We start from the raw sequence: 17,088 nt of genomic DNA on the forward strand, positions 1-17,088 counted from the left end.
GTCACCGTGACATCTTCAGATACCATCAAATCTGACAACTATATACAGTACTAAGAGGCTTGAACATCGCCACATCGAGTGGTTGTAGAGTATGGGTAGCATGTGGTGGAAAGGTTGTAAAGAGTATTTTGTTATTATCACAATACGTGATAAATTCCATGGTGATGTGAGAGCCATGGCCATCAAGAATGAGTAGTCGGTAGACCCTATGAGCTTTCTCCTTGGTCTCGCGATCAAATACTTGTTTAAGCCACACCAAACCAATCTCATTATTGATCCACCTACTTGGTGAGCTCGTGAAAAAGGCCTTATGCCATTTTGGGTCAAAATCTTGAAGCCATGAGTCTTGAATATTACCTATAGTAGCCTGATAAATCAGGACTGGCATCAGCATAGTGCTATAGATGCAAATACATACAACTGTCATTATCCACTCTCTATTACCATCCTGAAACATTTGCTTATGAGGGCTCTGCTCATACAGCTGCCATGAAAACACTCATTTCATCTTGGTGAGTACTCCAATAAGGAACCCTTTCTCATCCATATTGTACATATACCGACTGTTGATATTGTACTGGGTTATTTTCTCACCTAAAAGCTTGAAGTATAAGGCGTATTTGGTAGCAGAATCAGCGTGGTGGTGACAGACATCAATACCAGTAGTCCATCGTGATACAAGCTCAATGTCATGCTGGGCAATATAGTGAGAAACCCAGTTTCTTCCTAGCTCTTTTCCAGTGATCTCTGTCACAAAATTTCGAATCATTTGCCTTGTAGGAGGCAGTCCTCTCTTGCAGAGCTTATATATGTAGTTTGTAAGCTCTTTTTCTTGTGTAGTGTTAAGAAATTTCTTCTCCTCTACACTCTCTAGGCATGAGCACTGGCGACCCTGCGTACGCCTTGATAAAGTTGACCGATCAATGCCATATAATCTAGCAATTCTGCTATAATTAGGCTTTTCGTCTGATGATAAGCTTTTGATTGCAGCAAGCGCAGCCTCCATATTGTCAAAATTGGCTGAGATATGAATTTTGGTAGTGGTGGTAGCTTTTTTGATTTTTGGGCGTTGAGTGGGCCTGGGCGTTGAGTGATTAGTCACGGTAGGCCAAGGCTGGCCCGTTCGGAGTTCGGAGATCCGTGCTTTTCTCTTTACACCTTGCAGACAAGCTATCTACTTCTAATTACTCTTTCTCCTCTCTACCCCTTGCTACTACGTGTATCTCTCGCCCTACTATAGCCTAGTCAGACCTGTATTGTTGCTTCTTGTTATTTAGATCCCTTGCAGACACTATCTAACGAACTATCCACGCTACTCCTTTCATCATACATTTTTGCTCACTACTTACGCATATTATAATTAGCTGCTACTAAACGCGCCCATCGCGGACGTAATAGGTGTGGCGCCAACTGTAGTTCGAGCAGTATCCACCCGACCGTCGTCTTCTTCCCTGGAGGGACATACCTCGTTAGCAGCTCAACTATTTAGTACTACAATACCCAACTCCTCGGTGATATACGGCTCCAAAGTCTATTTCGTTATGAGTGGAAGTGTGATGGGTGTCTAATTCCAGCCTATTGATGTTCCAACTATCCTGGCCGCGTGTAGTTTGTTAGCCTCAGGGTCATCGCTTCCAACGTGTACATCGGATCAGGTCCTACTATCTTCATAGGGCATCTACATGAAGAATGGCTTGGATATTGCAACCAACTTCACTAACGCAATGAATTAGTGCCTACTTTGGAAACCAGCAGTTCACGACGAGTCATTCAGGCTTTATCAACTGCAGGACGGCTGTTCAAGTACACTGGGACTGGGCTTGGACGAAGCAAGGCTTCGTCATCGAGTCCTGTGGCAGAGACATTGTAGTTTTGGGAGGCGTAAGTAGCAGGTCGTTCAATCTCTCAAAGTCCTTCTCGTATTGACGATTGTTATGACGCAGGCTGGTGGCGCCGGAAGTCTGGGCCAAGGCGTCGGGTCACTCGTCCTCGTCGATGCCATCATCGCCAACACATGTACCGGCATTGCAACCACGCTTTTCAAAGAAGATTCCACTTCACTCTTTCTTCAAATCGTCGGTTCTTCAACACAAGGACGGCCGTATACGAAGAAGCTGCACAGAATCATCTTCTGGCCGGCGACAGCGAAGTCAGGATTGAATCCTGGGGCTTCGGTATGCTCAACACACCCGAAGGATCAACGTTCGTCAACTGCCCACAGCCCGCTCAATCTCTTCCAACATAGCCCGCGCGCCTTCTGCTCCTCTAGGCGTGCCCCGGGGAAACTTGTATCGACCATGCACCCCACCCTCCGGGTCGACAAGCTTTCCCCGGGAAGAACCGTCATAAAGCGGGATCTGGCCATCGTACTCTCTCACAGGAGTCAGGCTCGCCAAAGACCGCGAGCCGAGGTCATCATACAGCTGGCTCAAGACACGCGCATGCGCTCTCGTGAAGCCCAAGTACGGCCCTCCGCCACGGTAAGGTGCGTTCTTCGGGTCCGCAGCGTCGAGGACGACGACCCACGGCTCCTGATCGAGCTCCGGAATCTTGCCAGGAACAAAGTCTGGCGCCTTGAGCAGTGAAGCCAGCGCAGGCTCGTCGATGATTATGCAACAGTCGCGGCGGACGTCCGACGGCCACTCCTCATCGTCCTTCTCCTTGTCGTCGTCACGTGCACGCGAAGACCTCTCGCGGTTTGTGAAATCGTCAACCCATCCGTTGAAGGCCTTGCGAACTGAGGCGAAGTCGGCGCCGCGCAGGAGGATGCCGTCGGCTATGACGGGCAGCGCAAAGCTATCGGGGTCCATTTCGGCGGGAGAGGAGTCGGGAGCAGCATAGGCACGCAGTTTCGATAAGACGGCCGCCCACTTTGCCTCGTCATTGTCGGCGGTATAAGCGGTGCGCACGACGACGAAGCCCCATTCGTGACTGAGGCCTTGGACGGCGCTGCGGAACTGGCTTGACAGACTGGTGAGATCGATAAGTTGTTGTGGTTGTCGCTGCTCTGCCATTGTGCGACTCACGGTTGTTGTCGCTATAATTGCTGTAAATGTTGTCGTACGGACTTCAGTTGAAGAGAGATTGACGTTGCAATGTAGGAGTATAAAGTGTTGTGTGAGTACGAGAGAGGTGATGTGAAATTAAGGTTGGCGCTAACCTCGAAGGTTCAAGCTTAAAGATTGTAAGCTTAAAGTTGCTCGAAGTCATAAGCTGAAAGCCGTAATACCTGATGCATCTTATATATATACTAAGGCTGCTATCCATTTCGTCAGAACTCTTTGATCTCTTAGCACGTTGCGAGGGTATTTTCGTTGTTGCAATGCGCTTGCATTTGGTGTTCCTGAGGATACGCATTTTCTATCACGCTTTGCGTATAGTTCGGAACGGGTCCCTTTTCTCACAAGTGGGTTTGATAGCCCTGAAGGAACGTGAACGCGCGATGACGCTAGACCTGAAAGACTTAGCGCGTTTCCATCGCGTCCCCCAGCCACCCAACAGCACCAGATCCACCTCCATGACGCTTCCTCCATGCAAACCACTTCCAGCAACCCAACATCACAACGTCTGTCTCTTTTCACCCAAGAGCGCGGCCTCCTTCACATCGAACCGGATTCAAGGCCTCGACCAGACCCATCCGCACCCTCTAACCATGTCACCAACACCAGGACCACAGCACAGAACCTTCCCTCCCTCCACCGTCACTCCTCTCGCTTGATCGCCCCAAGCATCAGAAAAAGCACGTCACTTTCCCCACAGCTACCAGGTACTGTCTTCCATCTCCCCTGAAAAGGAGTTCGGAATGCCTCACGGCGCCTCACGCGTCCCGCAACCGTGGCCAAAGACATACACCCGAGCCTCACAGCATGGTCTCACATGGGATGTTTGCATGTCTAGCGCCTATGTTGCTCCGCCTGTCAAAGGACGGGACCCGGTCGCGTGAGGAGGACATGCTTGGATCTTAACCCTAATCATTTCTCGGGTATTTCCCGCATGGTAGTCGTACTATTATGCTGAGGAAGCAAAGCATCGCGGTCATGTCGCCGAGCTCTCGACTACTTCCACCAGTCCGCTTGTCGGAAACCTCGGTCCCTTGCGGGATGGAGGCGGACGCTTGCGAGAAGGGTGCTTACGAAAGGGAGATTCGTGGTCTGGGAGGCTTCCTAACTCACTTCTGCTGTCGTGGCGGAGGAGAGGAAGGAGTCTCTAATTGAGGGGTTCCATGTGCCCATCGGGGCGTTAAAGTTCGCATGCGCGGAACCACGTCGGGCCCCTCATCTGGACAACAGACTCTGGTCACGATGGACAGCTTCTTGTCGATTGTTCGTTGTGTGGTTTTTGCTGGGGAGAGAATAGGTGGGAGATGCCGGACACCTCGTTCAGGAGGACCGTCTTTGGGGATCTGCCATTCCGTTTGCCCCGTGGTTGGCACGCCTTCCTGCAAGCTGCAAGGGGAGCTGTTACGCCGGATCGCGGCAACGAAGTGGTTACTGGGCTCTCCATGGCGCTGGCAGTTTGACATTGAACAAGGCAGAGGAAGAGCGCGGTTCTGACCGACCTTTGGTCGGTCGAAGTCTTACAAACGGACATAATCAACCTGTGTTCCGAGAGATCCACTCGTCAGAAAAGGCGCCTCTCCTGAGGTGCCCAGCGAGGTCTCTTGGTCGCCGGCTCTGTTTTAGTCTTTCTCATGACGGAACCGCCATGCTCCGGTCCGAAATCTTGAAAGTGTTCTGCCGGTATCACCATGGAGAGTCTACACTGTCGCATTTGGTACACAGCGTTATCACCCTTGCAGCAATCAAGTTGGGGCCCATCCGCGACTGTTATAACGACGAAGATCCCCGTGCATCTAATCATGGCAGTCATGCCCGATAACCCCTACAAGGACCGACGTTTTCGTTGTCCTAACCTCGTCTCCAACCCCAGCCCACACAACCCAAAACAATCGCGAAGCCTGCGTCAAGGATTTCGAATCCACCGACACAGTTACCATGCGTATTGTCCGACCAGTCGCGTTAGTCGTCAACCTGTACGTAGAGCGTGCAGCTGTATTGACGAGCGCCCTTTTCTTCTTGATTCGAATAGCTCTCATGTTATTGCGAATCCTCCTCTTGTTATGAGGAGCCCGTGCGGTTTTTGAGGATGTCGTTTGTCCGCATGTCACAAAACTGCCCTCCGTCTACATACCAAAAAGGGATGGAGAGGAAACAAAGACTAGTCTCTGAAAGTCGTGCACTTACATACGGAGCGGAGCTTCTCATGAAGAAACACGGTGGAGCGAGAGTGTGAGGAGTTGTGCTGTGCGTTCTGGGGTTGTGGCTAGGATTGTGTTGGTGATGGGGAAGTCCTGGCCTTGGAAGCGATGGTGCTGATGCGGATGAGAAAGAGCACTTATGGAGGAAGAGACGCCAGACGACGGCTTGTCCTGAAGCGCCGCCACCTCCTACCATTTTTCCTTACTCAATCTGGCTTTCCCACCTCTCTCTACGAACACAGCCAATTCTCTCCGAAAGGAGGAATCAAAAGCGGAACGCTACCCCAGGAACCAATAGCAATCCCCCAGACACAGCGTCCTCTCAACAAACATCACCCCCACCGGCATAGAGCGACTTGCGCGGATCCCTCGTCTTCGAAACAGGACCTCTCTCGAGTGAGCGTCAAGGTTTCGGCCTGTCTGTCGAGATGGCTGAGTGGGGTATCGCGTAGCTCCTTGTTTCATGTGTGGGATTGGCTGTGATCGTGGGAGTGTCTTTGCTGTAGGGTGTGGTTGTGGCTCCTTGCGAGGCTAGCGTTCGAGGCTTGAGGTGGGGAGTTGTGGGTGCTGGGGAGAGGAGCGCAGGATGGAAAGGTAGAGGGCGTGGAGGGGGGAGTCTGTGGTTCAGGGGAAGGGAGAAAGGCCGTCCTATGGACGGCCATATGCTTTTTTGATAAGTATCCAGAGTGGAATGAGCGGGTGCTACGGCTAATGAGAAATTAGGTTGCATGCTCGGTTTAATGTCGCCTTGGGCTATATCTCATTCACATCGAAGTGAGGTATTTGGTATCTGTACTGACTACGATGCAGGACATGACCAGGAACGGGGAACATGGAGGGAGGTTTTGCAAATTCTTCAAAGGAGGATGAGACGTCGTGGAACTGCCACGCCGCTCGGATACTCTACACGACAAGTTTCCCAGCATCCTCAGACCAGGCACCCATTGGACATCAACGCTATGAAACCGTGCCATTACTGGAGAATTAGTAACCGAGTTCCCGGGTATCTACAAAACCAGTCCCGCAAGCAACCCAACGCCCACACCAAACAACCCACCTCCCACCGTCGACGCCGCACCAGTCTGCTTCGAGCCCCCCGCTGTTGCAGTCGCACTCGGCGTGCCAGACCCGGAAGACGTCTGTCTAGCCGTCGAAGGCGGCGTCTTCTCGCTCGTGCTCCCAGTAGCAGTAGTAGGCGTGCCATCCGCACCACCACTATTCGTAAGATACTCGACGCCCGCCGTAGCCATGACCCACATCGCCCCCTCACTATACGTCGTGGTACTACTTCCGGGGAAATTCGCCTCGCTGCCACTCGCACTCTCCCTGCACACAACCTCGCCACTTCCGTCGCCGCCGTTGGCCGGGAAACTGCAATCCTGCGTCATGGTAAAGGCGCCGTCGCCGTCGACCGACATGTCGAGTTTCCAGGTCGAGGCGCCGTAGGTGAGGGTCTGGTGGGGGAAGAAGCCGCAGTCGGGCGTGGCTTGCGGGCAGTGCATGTCGATGACGGTGCTGTCCTTGTTGGCGGTGATGACGGAGATTTCGGGGAAGCCGCCCGGTTGCTGGGGGTTGCCGTCTGGGTAGCGGATGGGGAAGACAGTGGTTTGCGCGAGGGAGAGGGTGACGAGGGTCGAGAGGGTGAGGAGGGCGGTGGCCATTGTTGGTTGGGCGATTTGGTTAATTTGTTCGGCGTCGGGGTTGTATAAGTGAGGGAAAGCGGTATGCGATTGTTAAGATGCGCCGGGTTTGTTAAGAGCGACTGCGATAAAACGAGTGGAATGCTGAGCACCGAATGCTGAGCACCGAAAGGAATGAAAAATCTTGTGGATCCAGAGGTCGGTCAAGAACGCGTAAAAAGAAAGCGCGAGGTCTTCTTAGCTTTATACATGTCAGCAGCGCCGTTGCACTAGTGAGAAGTAGGAAAACTACTGGAAACCTCGGCAGAAAAAGGGGCTGTTGCCTCGACCATTGATTGGAGGATGAAGGATAACTTCGTGGACAAATCTCCCGGGGTGCCTCGCTTAACTTCCACCTTTGAAGCCCCCATCAGTCCATCTGAACTCCGTCCCTATAGTCTTAATGATATATAGGTGCCCTTCATATGGTAGCTGCCCATGAGCTTGGTTACATTGACGAAGATCGCCGCTATCAGATGTGTTGAGCACGGAAACACGCGGTGATCAGGGATAACCTCACAGTCTGTTTATGCTATCATACCAAAATACACAGGACCGTTTATTATCATGTCATGACATGCGATAAGAACCGATATCCTATGAATAATCCATAACCGTCAACAGCCAAACCAGCAGCACAATCAACCACAGATCCATTTTCCTTTTACCCACCCTTACCGCACTCCCCACCTTCGGCTTCTGCCTTCCGTCCCTCTTGTCGCAGTTACACCCCTCAGCCACTCCAACAGCACTTTCCCCCTTCCCAACCTCCACAACTTCACTTCCACAGTCATCGGCCTGCCCCATCCATACCTGCCCGTTGTCAATATCGAAAACCGTGTACGCGCTTCTAAAAAATGATTGGCTGAGTGCAGGCCCCTGATCCTTCCTCGTCACCATTCTGAGCCAGCAGGTGCCCTTGTCGTCGGTGATGATGAAGTCTTTGTAGGGGATGGATATCCAGTTGGCCTCATTGTTGTTGCCGTTCTTGTGGTCATCGCCATCCTCCTCAGCTTTGTCGTTGTCGGTAACGGTGGGACCGGCGAATCTGAAGTCAATGGATCCCTCGGGGATGTCTTTACACGGCACGTTAAAGAGGCGCTGATCTGGCTTCGAAGGATGGTTGTCTATGAGGGTCGCCTGAGGGAAGTCGTTGCCTATGGCTAGGAAGAGGGGGTCCGGGAGAACGTTGTAAAGAAGCTCGGAGGAGAGGGAGATTTCGAGACCAGTGGTCGGGAGCAGAGTCGTGTAAGATGGCTTGGTCTTGTTGGGAAGGGTTTGGGCGATGCCGTGCAGAAAGGTGCGGTACCTGTGATTGGTTAGGATGAGGAACCGCAGGAAGACGAGGAGGTAACTTGCCATCCTGACTGTGGGCTCTCACTGGGAGTTGAGCCTATAATCAAAGGTACGTTTGAAAGTTGGCATTTGTATTTCTTTTTGTCGAAGCCTCCGAAGATCAATGAGCCTGCTTTGAGTATTAATTCTTGCATTGTCGCTGTTACGGGAAGTGTACTACCTTGCCTGTCCTCCACCGGAACCTGCAGACTAAACACTCTGCTATTGATCTGTCCTTGATTCACAAGGGCATCGATGAGAGCTCCGCCACTTGATTCTTTTGTCTGGGAAGCCGTGATGCTCAGTTCTCCATAAAGCAGATTCCGGGGAGTCTCAGCGACACCGAACCTCAAGCCCTCCACCGTCTTCCCTCCGACAGTAACAGTATCTTGATATGACGTCCCGAGGATCCCATCGACATTTCCGGTACCAATCCCATTCGACGCGTCATAGTACATACTGTACGTGATCCAGTCACCCGGGTTTCCACTCTCTTTGGCCGTCTGCGAATCTTTGGGGCTATAGCTCGACCTGCTCTCGCATTTCTCGCTAGCTCCTTCCTTCTTTGTCGCGCAGCTGGGATTGATCCAGAGATGCTCTGCATTCGTGTATACCAGGACTGTGGCGCCTTCGTTGTTGCTTCCAATGCTGACTGCAGGGGGTGAATTGAGTGTTGGGATCCAGTGACATCGTGAACCACTTACTGTTGGTAGCGCACCCCTTGCCTTCAAGCACACTCCAAAGTGGGAGTGAAACCGTCTTGTCTGCTGAGGCAGCTCCGCTTAGAACAGCGTAGGCTAACACGAAGACAGCCGTTGTCGATCTAATCATGATGGAGCCGGTTATCTTGTATGGGCACTTGTCGACGTGCACTGGGTTGGAATCGCAAAGGAAGTCGAAACGAGGGAAAATGCGATGAAGAAATGCACAGCGCCAAAGCACAGTCTCAATCCAGGAAGAGTCGCTGCCTAATCATCCGTGTGCATGCCAGGTACGACACTGTTTGGCATCAGAGAAATAAATACCGAAGTGAATCGACGAATTGCGACTTACATTCACTGATCACAGGTGGTGATAGTGCCACTCGACGAGCCGAGAACCGCTAATTTGCCTCACTGGAGTGGCACCAGAATGGATGGATAAATGGACAGGTAGACGAATGAAAAATGAGTGCTTGACATCAGTAGCGAGTGGAAGATATGTGGAAGGCTTGAAAATGATGAGCATCGGAAGCTCTAGAGCTGGGTAAAATGCAAGGACGGTGGAATTGGAAAGGGCGTCACTCCATGTTGCTACGAATAGAGAAGGCGCTCCCAGTCGGGCGTCCAGCGAATATACCTCACAAGTGAGAAAAAGGAAGGTGAGCTACACTTCTCATATGCGAACGTAAGAATGTTGTGACATCTTCCAGATTCCTTGAGGGAGAATCGTACTAGTCGCGATCCACGACCTTCAGACACCCTTTTGAAAGTGGCAGGTACTATACCAGTAGAACTTGAGCGTACGCCAATGTCGAATCAAGCCAGTTGCTAGGGCTGTAGCCAAAACCTCAACTGAACAAAGGACTTCGCAGGAAAGCAGTGGCCTGGGTTATGCCCATCACGAGAATACAATTTGTCAGGAAATGTCATAGAAGATCAGGTAAACCACGATTGGCCCTTTCCGATAGGTGTATTCAGAAATGCAATGTAGTTAGCGGAATAGATATGAAATTTAAGAGCTTCGAACATCAAAGTATATCCAATGTCATTGAACTACCTCATGAGCTACAACTCAGAAGACCAGGGTGACGCGGCCATCTCTCCGCAGAGAAAGCACACTTACCTTAGACCGCCACCTACAGGTACCTCTGGCTGGAAGGAAACTTGCATAGCGTAGTCTACAAGCAAAGCCTACCGTGCCTCACGTTAGTCATCGTCATCACCAAAGATGGACTTGAAGACTTCTTCCGGTGCCCTCTCCTTGGAAAGCGCTTCGTTGTTTTCCACGTCCACGGGTGCATGCTGCGATGTAGAAACGGGCACAGGCTGTTCCGACTGTTGAGTCATCCACGCAGGACGTTGAACCATGGGACCACGGGTGAGATATTCATGCATAAGCTCGTCCATGGCAGGCTTTGACACGGCCTCCCTTGCCCTCACGCTTGCGTCGCCTACTCCAGATTCCGGTGCAAAAGGAACATGCGCGGGCGGCGCAACATTGAAGCGCTTACATAGAAGGCGTGTTGGATGAAAGGGAAATTGACTTCTTGTCATGGGCCCGTACATTCCCAGCTTAGCAGCCTGCTCAGCAGGGTCCTCCGGTTTTGTGGTAGGCGTACGAAGAAGGCTGTCCCCTGCGGTACCATTTCCTGAGGCGGCACTACTGGAACTGCTCGCGGATGTAAATCTCGACGCCATAATGCCAGAGGTAGGCTTGAATACTTGCGCAGCATGCGCGAATTCCTCCAACTCTTTTACCCAATCTGAGACAGACATGGTGGGAACGCGTTCGGGGAGCTCTTGCCTCAGACCCGAGCGCAATTCTAGGAAAGCAACGTATCGTGCCCGTTTCTTTGGGTCTTCGGAGTATGGCATCCATCCGGTCGCGCCTTTAGCCAAGGCAGCAGCAGCTATGTCCTTGTCAAGCTTGGGTACAAATGTCCATAATGATCTTTGCCCCTCTTCCTTACTGCCAGCAGGAGCACCCTCCCCACGTCCTTCTGGCAAGTCTTGTTTGCCCGTGAGAGCGGCAATGCGATCGCGATTTTCCTTCGAGATGTAATCGAACACCGACTTTGTAGGTAACGGTGTTTCACCTAACAACGCTGCACGAGTTTTTGCATCAAGAGTGGAGGTCTTAGCAGCATCTGCCACAGACTGGAATTCGTGTGCGGGTGTTCCTGCACCATTGCCTTTTGCAGATTTCCAACCCGGCGGTATCTGTGGCGGTGGAAACCTGCGCTTTGTTGAGTGGAGTATATCAGTCGCCAGAACAAAACCACGAAGAGGCGGGTGGCCATCGCGCGATCTGAGTACTATGTCGGAAGAAATCCTGGATCCCGCCTTCTTAGGTACATAGACCACCTTGTCACCAGTTCCTGTCTTGGCAAATTTGCTGGGTTTCTTCGCTTTCTTTTCCTTGCCTATAGTCTTATTGAATGTGATCTTCGGACCGAGCTCGTAAGGGTCTTCTTCATCGGACCCAGTGTCATTCAGCACACCTACGCCAAATGATGTCTTCTTTATAGGCAGCTTTCGTTGAGTCTGCGGTTTGGGAGTAGGTTCCAAGAAATGCAATGTAGGTCCAGTCCTGATTTCTTCCTCCTCCTCTTCATTCTTTGCCAGACGGGCTTCTGCCTGATACCCCAGTCCGTTTCGATGATCCTGGGGGACCAGTGGCATTTGCGGAACATCTTCCGGGGCAAACATATGCTGCGCAGACGCAGTCGTAGCCTCCGCTCCGGCGTCGGTATCATGCAATTGAGCGAGCCGACGCACCCTACGACCGATGCCTTGGTCTCGACGCCAGCCCATCTTCTGAAGGATTTTCACACCCATTGTCTCTTCTTGGGTCATGAACAGTCCGAAGAAGTCGTCTTTAGCAGTGCCAACCCCAGAGCCTCCGACGGTCGCAAAGTCCTGAGCAGTCTCCAGTCGGCGGGATTCAGCGGCCTCGGCCAGGTCCTCTTCATCCATGAAGTCTTCGGGTCGCTGTGCGAGGGCACCTTGATCCTTTTTCCGGTCGGATCGAGAGGAGACAAAAGTCTTGGGTGTCCATCCTTCCTTGGAGCCCACGGTGTTGAAGTACCTAATCGTAGTCAAGGAGAATGGCCGTTGCACGCGCGGTGGATAGGTGAACTTACCCTGCACTGAAGCCACCGGTAAAGGCTCCATGCAGTCTCCTACGCCCTCGATCGTCTGTCACAGTCTGTTTCCACACGGGCACGAAGGCACCACTGTCACCATCCTCGTCTGGGGGGAGCTCGGTGCCCAACTTGATCATCGAGGCAGCGGCACCTCCACGGGCCCGCTTCTGAGCTGCGCCAGGTGAGGGTGGGCGAGGGCGTTTGTAGGCCATGTTGCCTTCGTGAGGTCCTTGAGGAAAGGAAATATAGAGTTGCGCCCCTCAGTCATGAGGAAGCTCGGAGGTTTGACAACCGACCGGCGTGTTTTGAGTTGCGGAATTGTGAAGTGAGCTCGAGAGAGCACAGGCCACTTTGTTCAGCTGACTAAGCCAGATATCCTGCACTCCATCAACATCGAACTGAATACCAGACAGTGCAGCAGCAGGTGAGATTGTTGCAGATAGGCTTGGTTGTAGTTTGAGTTACTGACCTATAGCTCTGGATTAACAAGCGGTGCACCTTCACCGTCACCGAAGTTTCTACACAACCCGGACTGTACTATGGCACAGTTGGCCATCAGCAGTTTGTTTCCTCGGCCTTATTAGGGGATTTCTTCTCAGGAATCTATGATAAGATTAGAGAGTATCAGCGAGCCAGGATCTATGCACAGTGCTGTGATATGGTACGTCCCTCAACGACAGGATGCTGTCAGGGCAACCGACTTTGCTGGTGGGGACACGCTACGCCATGACGTCGCAGTGCCCAGGAACAGAGTCGAGGCGAGGACTGCCCAAGGGGTACTCGAAGGGGGTTTTATTTAAATTCCTTGAACAAAGGCCACAGCTACACATTCAGCGTATCCGTATTCCGCTCGCGTGTGCGGATGCTGTTGGTAAGAGTTACTGGCTGCTGTTCGTGATGTGTACACAGTAGGACAAGTATACCTGTATACTGGGTATGCTGTGCCCGCTGCTGGTCAACCTTCTGGGCTGCGGGCCAACGTCCTGCATCGATATCGTGTTGCTGTGCAGCCCGAGTCGAGGCGCTACGGTGCCTGACTGGGCCTCCTCGCAGTTAAATAATTATAATCATAGCTTCTCTGCTGTTCTGCTGTTCTGCTGCTCTGCCAACGTAACAGAACATCGATCGCCGCCAAGTTCCCGCCGACCCCCATCATCACACCTCCAACCACCCACCTCCCCCCTGAAAGCGACCTCGTCTCCACGTTGGGTTTCCCACCACCTCCATTCGCAGCCCAATCCATCGCTCTGCTGCACCCTCGATTATCGTCGCGCGGCGGCTGCCCGTCTGCTGTCCACCCTCTACCAGACGCATCTCCCGCATCCTGGGGGTGCACAGAGTCGAGCATCGCATTCCACAGAGACCAGGCCCGCACGCGCTCCTTGCGCAGCCTCGCCATGTCAGCTGCGACGTCCCACCGGCAGCACCAGACTGTGCCCGCGTCCTCAGGTCCCTCAGACCGCCCTCATCGTTCATTGTCCACCAACGCTCGTCCATCCCCCTCCCTCGCCCAGGGCCACGCCCGCCCGCCTGCACCCCAGGCTCCCCATCTCGCAACCGTAGCTCGTCGTGATTACGAGCAGACCAATCTCGCGAGCTCCTCCACCTCCCGCCCCAGCACCGACAGGGACCGCTCCGCGCCTCTGTCCCGCACCGAAACCACCTCCTCACGCCGCGGCCATCACCGCTATGCGTCTGACGCGTCGACAGCTTCCAATATGCCCATCAACGGCGTAACCGCTGACACGACCCGCTCGTCGAATGCAGCAGCCCCTCCCACACGGCGGCGGACCACCATAACCGCCCCCAACACGGGGACATGGTCCCTGGGGAAGACAATTGGCGCGGGGAGCATGGGCAAGGTCAAACTGGCCAAGAATCAGGAGACGGGAGAGCAGGTCGCTGTCAAGATTGTCCCTAGGCAATCCACCGACCAGCACCATAGCCAGGCAGACCGCGAGAGAGCCGACCACTCGAAAGAGGTCCGGACGGCGAGAGAGGCCGCCATTGTCACCCTCCTGAACCATCCCTACATTTGCGGCATGCGCGATGTCGTCCGCACTCAGTACCATTGGTACATGTTCTTCGAGTACGTCAACGGCGGCCAAATGCTCGACTACATCATCTCCCACGGCCGCTTGAAGGAGAAACAGGCTCGCAAGTTCGCACGCCAGATCGCGAGCGCCCTCGATTACTGCCACAGAAATAGTATCGTTCACCGAGATTTGAAGATTGAGAATATCCTGATCAGCAAGACCGGCGATATCAAGATCATCGACTTCGGCTTGAGTAACCTCTTCTCGCCCCGCAGCCTGCTGAAGACCTTCTGCGGAAGTCTGTACTTTGCCGCCCCCGAATTGCTGCAGGCAAAGCAATATACAGGCCCTGAAGTGGACGTTTGGAGCTTTGGCATTGTTCTTTATGTTTTGGTCTGCGGGAAGGTCCCTTTTGATGATCAGAGTATGCCGCAATTGCATGCTAAAATCAAGAAAGGCCATGTCGATTATCCCCCGTGGTTATCGGCTGGTATGTTCCAATCTTTACTGCATAATTCCTGTTCCTGCTCCTGACTCTTTGTAGAATGCCGCAATCTCATCCACAGGATGCTCCAAACCGATCCTTCGCAGCGCTTAACCCTCGGCGAGATTATGAACCACCCCTGGTTGACCAAGGGGTTTAACAGCCCTCCGGAGAATTACCTACCGCACCGAGAGCCGCTCCAACTTCCGCTAGACAAGGAGATCATTGATAGAATGACCGGATTCGATTTTGGGACTCCAGAGTACATCACCACCCAACTCACGAATATCATCCAGTCAGAAGAATATCAGCGCGCAGTGCGAATAGCGGCACGTAGAGCTGCAGTGCAGACGCCAGAGCACGAGAAGAAGAGAGGAATGTTTGACTTCTACAAGAGACGAAACTCAATCTCAAGCAGAGAGCAATTGACCACCACTTCCTCCGAGGATGTCCAGCGCGGCCTCGACCCTGTCAACGCTTTCAGTCCCCTCATATCCGTCTATTATCTCGTACGTGAGAAGCGGGACCGTGAGCGACTTGAAGCAAATCCCGGAGCTCTGGCCATGCCCCAAAGTCCGGCAGAGACTCCCCTCAAAATGCCGGATCTACCCGCTCCCGAGGCTGCCTACACTAACCCCGCTACATATGAGATGGCTGGCGAGAAGCCTACAGGAGGAAGATCGCGTCCCAGAGCTAGGACTCATGGTGAAGAGGAGGTCACAGAGAGCTTGCAGAAACTGAGCCTCAAACCGCCAACTGGGAATGTCTCGCCGGCTATCATTACACCTCCCATAGAGCAACCTACGGTGAGGAAAGAAAGCGCAGCTGCAGGATTGTTACGGCGCTTTAGCACCAGGAAGCACAGAAACCTCGATCGGGAACATCTCCCAACACCTGCGGTCGCTGTATCTGGCCCACCAGAATCCTCGAGCGTGCCACGAAAAAGCTTCAGCATCCGTCGAGCTCGTGGTAGAGAGGAACCGCCCACTCCACAGCCAGAGCAAGCTAATCAGCAAGACTTTTTGTCTCCTCCAGCTACAGGCAATCCTACCGCACGGAAATTGAAGGGCCTTGGGCGGTCTACAAGTGTCAACTCCGGTGACCTTCGGAGACGCCTGAGCCGTCGCGGGAGGTCTTCGGAAGATCCTGGAAATCCGCCGGCTACCAGTGGCTCAGACCGCTCTGACCTTAGTGATCAGCGAGTGAAGCCAGATGCTGCTTCGGAGGACTTCCAAGCCGATCAGCGGCGCGTGCCAGCCTCTCGCACCAAGTCCCTTGGCCATGCGCGTAGGGAGAGCATCCAGGCCAGGAGAGCGCGGCGAGAGCAAGCGAGACAGTCTAATGTGCCTGAGGAGACGGACGCCGAGGTCGCAGAGTCGCAGGGTGAAGCCATCCGCAGCCCGGACGCAGTCAAGCCCGTGTTTCTCAAAGGCTTGTTCAGCGTTTCCACTACTAGCAACAAACCCCTGTCGTATATCCAGGCGGACATCATTCGCGTCCTTCGTCAACTCGGGGTCACATACACGGAGATCAAAGGTGGCTTCAAATGCCGGCACGTTCCCAGCATAGACCTCAACACCGTTGTTGATTCTCCCACGGCAGCGAATCCCTCAGCTGGTCACAGGCGCAGGATCAGCTTTGGCGGCTTCAAGTCTGGAGAGCGGGATCGGGACGAGTTTAGGGAGCAACACCGTGCGCCCCAGACGCCCAAATCTTCAAGACATCGGCCCTCGGCTCCCGACGGCAGCTCGTCTAACAGCGACGCTTCTGATGAGAGCGACGACAAGGAGGACCGGCCTCACCGAGCCCCTAGGCCAGTCCCACCGGGCGAGACAACGACACAGGTCCAGAGCGACCTGGGCAATAGCATGATTCTTGTTTTTGAGATACTCATCGTCAAAGTACCCCTCCTGCAGCTGCACGGAATCCAGTTCAAGAAGGTCGATGGAAACACATGGCAGTATAAGAACATGGCACAGACCATTCTTGCTGAGCTGCGACTGTGAGGGAAGCGTCCGTGGAAGGGGGCAGCCTGAGAGTTGAAAGTATTCTTGCGAAGTATGTTTTGGCGTGAATCGGCATGGCATTATGAATTTCTCATATAATCTATTAATGTGGGAGCTTTCTTACGAAGGCTGTAGGATTTCAATGATGATGAACTTGCTTGGGGAAGGATGTAATATTATCAGCCGCACATGCATTTCGCTATTTTACGTTTATGGATCCTTGCTTAGCTTAGACATAGTAGGGCTTTTAGATATGGAGGCAATGAGAAGATTCATTTGGTAGATGTTAGTCTGATCGGGCAAAGTATAATGCAGTAAGAGAGGAGTCTGACTAAACGAAGCTCTTGAACTTGGTCAATTGTCCGTAGGAGCTGCAGCATATGGCATAAAGCTGGCGCCCACACCACTACTTGTACCTCCATAGATCGACACAGCAATGCCAAG

At 53.0% G+C, this 17,088-nt stretch overlaps 6 protein-coding genes across 6 annotated transcripts; 1 reads left to right on the plus strand and 5 right to left on the minus strand.

Moving 5' to 3' along the window:
* Positions 1-2,183: 2,183 nt before the first annotated feature.
* On the minus strand, positions 2,184-3,284 carry EI97DRAFT_50460 (uncharacterized protein). Its single transcript, XM_033802838.1, has 2 exons — positions 3,230-3,284; positions 2,184-3,174 (listed from the first exon to the last, which is right to left on the minus strand). Exon 2 carries the CDS (start codon positions 3,012-3,014, stop codon positions 2,208-2,210), a length of 807 nt encoding a protein of 268 aa, XP_033653679.1. The 5' UTR covers positions 3,015-3,174; positions 3,230-3,284; the 3' UTR covers positions 2,184-2,207.
* Positions 3,285-3,979: 695 nt separating this feature from the next.
* Positions 3,980-4,635, minus strand: EI97DRAFT_50489 (uncharacterized protein). The gene has a single exon (XM_033802856.1). The coding sequence runs from the start codon at positions 4,520-4,522 to the stop codon at positions 4,169-4,171; it is 354 nt and encodes a 117-aa protein (XP_033653680.1). The 5' UTR covers positions 4,523-4,635; the 3' UTR covers positions 3,980-4,168.
* Positions 4,636-6,031: 1,396 nt separating this feature from the next.
* EI97DRAFT_433555 (uncharacterized protein) lies at positions 6,032-7,121 on the minus strand. The gene has a single exon (XM_033798414.1). The coding sequence runs from the start codon at positions 6,916-6,918 to the stop codon at positions 6,265-6,267; it is 654 nt and encodes a 217-aa protein (XP_033653681.1). The 5' UTR covers positions 6,919-7,121; the 3' UTR covers positions 6,032-6,264.
* Positions 7,122-7,533: 412 nt separating this feature from the next.
* Positions 7,534-9,102, minus strand: EI97DRAFT_458633 (acid protease; the record flags this gene model as incomplete). Its single annotated transcript, XM_033800926.1, has 4 exons — positions 7,534-8,245; positions 8,305-8,401; positions 8,453-8,923; positions 8,976-9,102. 4 exons carry the CDS (start codon positions 9,100-9,102, stop codon positions 7,534-7,536), a joined length of 1,407 nt encoding a protein of 468 aa, XP_033653682.1.
* A 1,017-nt stretch (positions 9,103-10,119) lies between these two features.
* On the minus strand, positions 10,120-12,738 carry EI97DRAFT_50563 (DUF1604-domain-containing protein). The gene is made up of 3 exons (XM_033802866.1): positions 12,588-12,738; positions 12,116-12,495; positions 10,120-12,066 (listed from the first exon to the last, which is right to left on the minus strand). The coding sequence occupies exons 2-3, from the start codon at positions 12,328-12,330 to the stop codon at positions 10,179-10,181; spliced, it is 2,103 nt and encodes a 700-aa protein (XP_033653683.1). The 5' UTR covers positions 12,331-12,495; positions 12,588-12,738; the 3' UTR covers positions 10,120-10,178.
* Positions 12,739-13,113: 375 nt separating this feature from the next.
* On the plus strand, positions 13,114-16,967 carry EI97DRAFT_418948 (serine/threonine protein kinase-like protein Kin1). The gene is made up of 2 exons (XM_033796973.1): positions 13,114-14,644; positions 14,699-16,967. The coding sequence occupies exons 1-2, from the start codon at positions 13,516-13,518 to the stop codon at positions 16,642-16,644; spliced, it is 3,075 nt and encodes a 1,024-aa protein (XP_033653684.1). The 5' UTR covers positions 13,114-13,515; the 3' UTR covers positions 16,645-16,967.
* Positions 16,968-17,088: the final 121 nt, after the last annotated feature.

Source organism: Westerdykella ornata (assembly GCF_010094085.1).
Source record: "Westerdykella ornata strain CBS 379.55 unplaced genomic scaffold EI97scaffold_11, whole genome shotgun sequence".
NCBI classification, from domain to species: Eukaryota; Fungi; Ascomycota; class Dothideomycetes; order Pleosporales; family Sporormiaceae; genus Westerdykella; species Westerdykella ornata.

What these genes read in the sequence shown, in the direction of transcription:
- EI97DRAFT_50460 (XM_033802838.1), bottom strand. Translation starts at nt 3,014, where the DNA reads ATGGCAGAGCAGCGACAACCACAACAACTTATCGATCTCACCAGTCTG.
- EI97DRAFT_50489 (XM_033802856.1), bottom strand. Translation starts at nt 4,522, where the DNA reads ATGTCAAACTGCCAGCGCCATGGAGAGCCCAGTAACCACTTCGTTGCC.
- EI97DRAFT_433555 (XM_033798414.1), bottom strand. Translation starts at nt 6,918, where the DNA reads ATGGCCACCGCCCTCCTCACCCTCTCGACCCTCGTCACCCTCTCCCTC.
- EI97DRAFT_50563 (XM_033802866.1), bottom strand. Translation starts at nt 12,330, where the DNA reads ATGGCCTACAAACGCCCTCGCCCACCCTCACCTGGCGCAGCTCAGAAG. An exon ending in ACCGGTGGCTTCAGTGCAGG is followed by an intron (nt 12,067 to 12,115) that starts GTAAGTTCACCT and finishes CTCCTTGACTAC; the next exon opens with GATTAGGTACTTCAACACCG.
- EI97DRAFT_418948 (XM_033796973.1), top strand. Translation starts at nt 13,516, where the DNA reads ATGTCAGCTGCGACGTCCCACCGGCAGCACCAGACTGTGCCCGCGTCC. An exon ending in TCCCCCGTGGTTATCGGCTG is followed by an intron (nt 14,645 to 14,698) that starts GTATGTTCCAAT and finishes GACTCTTTGTAG; the next exon opens with AATGCCGCAATCTCATCCAC.